This window comes from Trachymyrmex septentrionalis, unplaced genomic scaffold, assembly GCF_001594115.1.
Source record: "Trachymyrmex septentrionalis isolate Tsep2-gDNA-1 unplaced genomic scaffold, Tsep1.0 scaffold66, whole genome shotgun sequence".
Lineage (NCBI taxonomy): Eukaryota > Metazoa > Arthropoda > Insecta > Hymenoptera > Formicidae > Trachymyrmex > Trachymyrmex septentrionalis.
The window spans coordinates 1,573,591-1,577,883 of record NW_017305843.1 but is presented as its reverse complement, the minus strand read 5'-3'; the positions used below and the strand labels follow the sequence as shown (position 1 = coordinate 1,577,883).

The following is a 4,293-nucleotide window of genomic DNA, read 5'->3' as shown; positions in this document are numbered from 1 at the left end:
TATATATATACATAAAATTAAGAAAATATTTTAAGACTTACCTTATCCATCGCCAAAGCGAATGCAGTTGGACTGATCAGAGAAACCAACCAGTATGTGACTGAGCTGGAATCACTCACAAACACTTGAATGAAGTACAACAAGCTCAGTACTGTAACAGCGAAGTTTCCTAAGACACCAGCAGTCTGAAAAAAATAAAAAGATATTTTTATTGCATATTGTATTTATTAATTTCTTTATTAAGAAAATAACAAATAATTTATATTATTGTTCTGTATTAATCTAATAATAGTAAGACACACATACAATCATAAAAATTATTATAAAAGGTGCGTTTTGGAAAAAAAATTAAATCTTTTAGACATAAAAGAAAAAAATATACGAAGACAAGTTAAGAATTACTTACGCGCGACTTATCGAAGAATGGCGTAATCATAAAGGCGAACATAATCACGGAAAAACTGTATAGAACCACCAAAAGAAATATCGGCAGGAAATGCGTGTGTTGAAACATTTGCAGGGTGAAGAGCAATACCACTCCGACGGCAGAGAGCAAAAAGACGAAGATACTATAAATGATGAACCAGGACAACCTACAAGAAAAAGAAAAGAAATACGTGACGCTGTAGACAATATTAATAATAACATTTGACATAAATTCATTTTTTTCCAAAATCATTATCAAAGCTTAAAGTCGAAATTACATGTTTGTAAATATTGTGATCTTACCAAAATACGGAATCGTTTAAACCCATCATCTTCATTCCCTCTTTAATCTTATTTTCCTTCTCGCCAACTATTAAGATGAGAAGATAGGTAATGAATTGCGAGAGCGCAAAAACCATGTAAAGCGGAATAACAACTCTGAAGGCCAACATCCAATCTAAGGAAATAAGATAATCATTAACACATTAAACGTGGCATATACAGTAGAAATAAGTGAATCTAAAAATTTCTGGTAACATCGCTTACCAGCGGTATACGCTTCCTTGGGAAACATTATGAGTTTAATATCCGGTACTGTTACATCAGGATTTCCCGGGTTTACAGACTGCAAAAAATAACATCAGGACCAATTTTATTACCAAAACCTACCTTCTTATTAAATAATAAAATAAAATTAATGGATATTTACTAAGCTTTAAAATAAAAGAAAAACTCACTCTTATCTTCGTGATATCCATCATCATCTGCAAGGCCAAAAAGCCGGAATGCAAGTAATTGTTGGCGGGACAAGATTCCCCAGTTTTTATCGATAAAAGATCATCCATCCAGTGACCAGTTTTATTCTTTCGACAACTGATCGGAGCAGAATACAATTCGGTTGGCGATGGCGGCAAGACGTATGAAGGATTCGTTCTAATTTCATATCTAAATAGCATGAAAGGTTTCATATGTTAATAAAAGACGCTGAGCTAACATTTTCTACAGAATCGAATCAAAATAAAAAAAGAAAAAAATTATGATTAATAGTTTATACTTAATAGTAGTATTCATTGTTATATACTTGATTTTGAAATTTATTTGCCAAAATTTATTTATTATAGACATAAAATATTATTAATGTTAATTATAGCGACAATCATTTTTAGCATTAAAAAGATGATAGTACCATATATTAAAATAGTTAGATAATTAATTGTGAAAGATCAGGTAAATTAATTAGAATCTATTATATTTTTTATTTAAAAAATTAAACTATTTTCTCTGTATTATTAAAAGTAATAAAAAAAAAAGAAAAATTCTACTTTTAAGAATAATTTTCATATCTATTCTATCATATGTAACCTTTGTTATAAAAATCTTTGTCCACTAAGCAAGAAACATATTGAAACATTGCAGCAACATTGTAATATTATTCGAATGTTTCAATATATTTCTTGCTTACTGAACATCTTTAATTTAAAAAATAACTAGCACAAAAAAATGATTTAATATAAACATAAAAAATAAAAATCTTCCTTATTATAAAAAGATGTCTTTTTCCTTGAATCTCTACATACATTTTTCCTTGAAAAAAATTGCGCATGGTCTTGTTCTAAATTTAATTCGTTTAATGGTTAAAATAATGTAAAAATTATCTTACATAAGACGCTGAGATATCGGCTGGGGGTCTTCGAAGATAACTGCTAGAGGTATACTGTAAGGATCTCTCCAATACGCTGCTTGCAGATCATCCTTCGTGTCGAACACCATGAAGTTTAAGGGAAGCTTACCGGGATAATCCCACATAGAGAGCCAGAGGCTATTCATGGAGCTTAAGAAGCTCTAGAAAATACAACGTTAATTTTATATCACGAAACCTCGAAATATCCGGTAAAGAGACTAGCTCTCTCAAAGCAGTTTATGCTTAAATAAAAAACGATATTATAAAAGATATACATTGTACATATTTAGTGAAAAGAAATGTAATTTTTAATAAATTCGAAGTTAAAAAATTATTTCTAGATAAAATATTATTTCAAAATGTTTAAAAAAATGGAAGATTTTATATTTTTATTAAAAAATATGAAATATGAAATTTGTTTTAAAGAGCCTTAACTTTACATAATTTAGATTTGAGAAAAAAGGGAAGTTTATTTAAAAATTATTTAAAAATCAATCTAATATTTGTTGAAAAATATTTTTAATAAAAAATAAATTTAAATAAATAATATACAGTAATTTTATTCAGATATGTACATACAGATATGTTTCATAACACTTAAAGACAGTAACACTAGAGCACTCCAAAATAAAAGTATTTGTACTTGATTTGACTATTTAACGAGATTTGGAAATAATTTTCAGACAACAGTACTCACAAGGGTTTCCGTAGAATTGGGCACCACAGCGATTGTATTGTTTTTGTAGCCATTGAATAATTCAAATATATCCCCTTCATGCCTCTGCGTCAGCATCGCAGGAAAGTTTGGGTTGGGTATCATGACCTTCACCACGATTAAGGTTCCGAGGATATAAAGGGGTAAAACGACCTCCTATAGATAATCAAATGATATCGATTTGAGATCAGATAAATACATAGTTATATGGCGTATCTCATATAGCATCAGAAGTCAATTTTCTATTTGTAACATTGCTCATAATAATAACTAAGTGTCTTTTGATAAAAAAAAACAATTTAAAAGAAATAAACTTCTAAGTTTTTCCCTACAGAGAAATAAATAATATATATAGTTAATAAAGAATATATATACCTCTATATATAATTCAATATTATTAATTTATTAACTATCGTATATCTATAGATATTTTTTCATATCTTTTTCTTCAATCCTTATTCCATTTTATTACTGACTAATTTTTAAAATATTAATATTTAAAATATATATATATACATGCATAATATGTACATACATCAATATCTATCATTCTAAAATTAATTACGTACTAAAAAGATTAAGGTTAACTTAAGAAAAAAAGAGATAAAAAATCAAGGACTTAAAATTTTTCAAATTTTATGTATAAATATATAAACCGTTCCATAATTGTATAGTTAACATTAAATAAATAAAATATTTCTGTTTCATGTCTGTTGCAATTAATATCCACATATAAAGTAGGGTGGTTACCCCTTGTTTTACATTACTAAATAAAAACGTAACACATAAATTCTAAATGGTCAGAAATCCCTCGCGTACATGCATGCGTGCCCTATAATTATTATGTTCCGCACGCGCACCTGCTGTTCTGCTTCCCTATTCGCAACACGATACTAAATAATATTTCGAATCGTTTCGACACTGCATTTTTTCTTTTGACAAGTTGAGAACTTTGTTTCAAGAATTTTTCACAAAGCTTTATTCTGATAAAGCTTTGTAAAAAATTCTTTAAATGATAAAAAGTTTCATAATAATATATAATTTAAATCTGAGAATATTGTGTAACAATTTGTTAATAATCATAATATGATATTGTCTTATAATTATAATTACCGCTTTTTACGAATTTATGAATTATTACAACAATAATATAAACTAAGACTCAAACAATTAAAAAATTTGCATAAAAGGTTACAAATGGCACAGAATGATAGTCATTAATAATTAAAATTCATCAAATTCAAATAAATACATAAACGTTTCGACCCTTATCAGATCATCTTCAATGTCGTACAAAATTCGTTCACAATTTAGTAATTCTACAAGTATTACAATCTTCACATTATCCAACAATTTCAATTTTTGTAGATAATTGAATTATTACAATTGTAATCTTTCTTAATAATATTGAAATAAAAATAATTTTTGTTTTATAATTAATTAAAACTAATTTCTACCTTATATATATATA

General features: G+C 27.2%; 1 protein-coding gene across 1 annotated transcript in view; it reads right to left on the bottom strand.

Moving 5' to 3' along the window:
• LOC108753200 (ATP-binding cassette sub-family A member 5-like) overlaps nt 1–4,293 on the bottom strand; it is a 26,818-nt gene that overhangs the window by 12,955 nt on the left and 9,570 nt on the right. The window contains exons 3-9 of the mRNA XM_018494590.1: nt 2,805–2,978; nt 2,087–2,268; nt 1,164–1,371; nt 973–1,051; nt 730–883; nt 407–593; nt 42–185 (exon numbers count right to left, since the gene is read on the bottom strand). Coding sequence (XP_018350092.1) covers nt 42–185; nt 407–593; nt 730–883; nt 973–1,051; nt 1,164–1,371; nt 2,087–2,268; nt 2,805–2,978 — 1,128 coding nt within the window. The remainder of the gene's footprint in view (nt 1–41; nt 186–406; nt 594–729; nt 884–972; nt 1,052–1,163; nt 1,372–2,086; nt 2,269–2,804; nt 2,979–4,293) is intronic.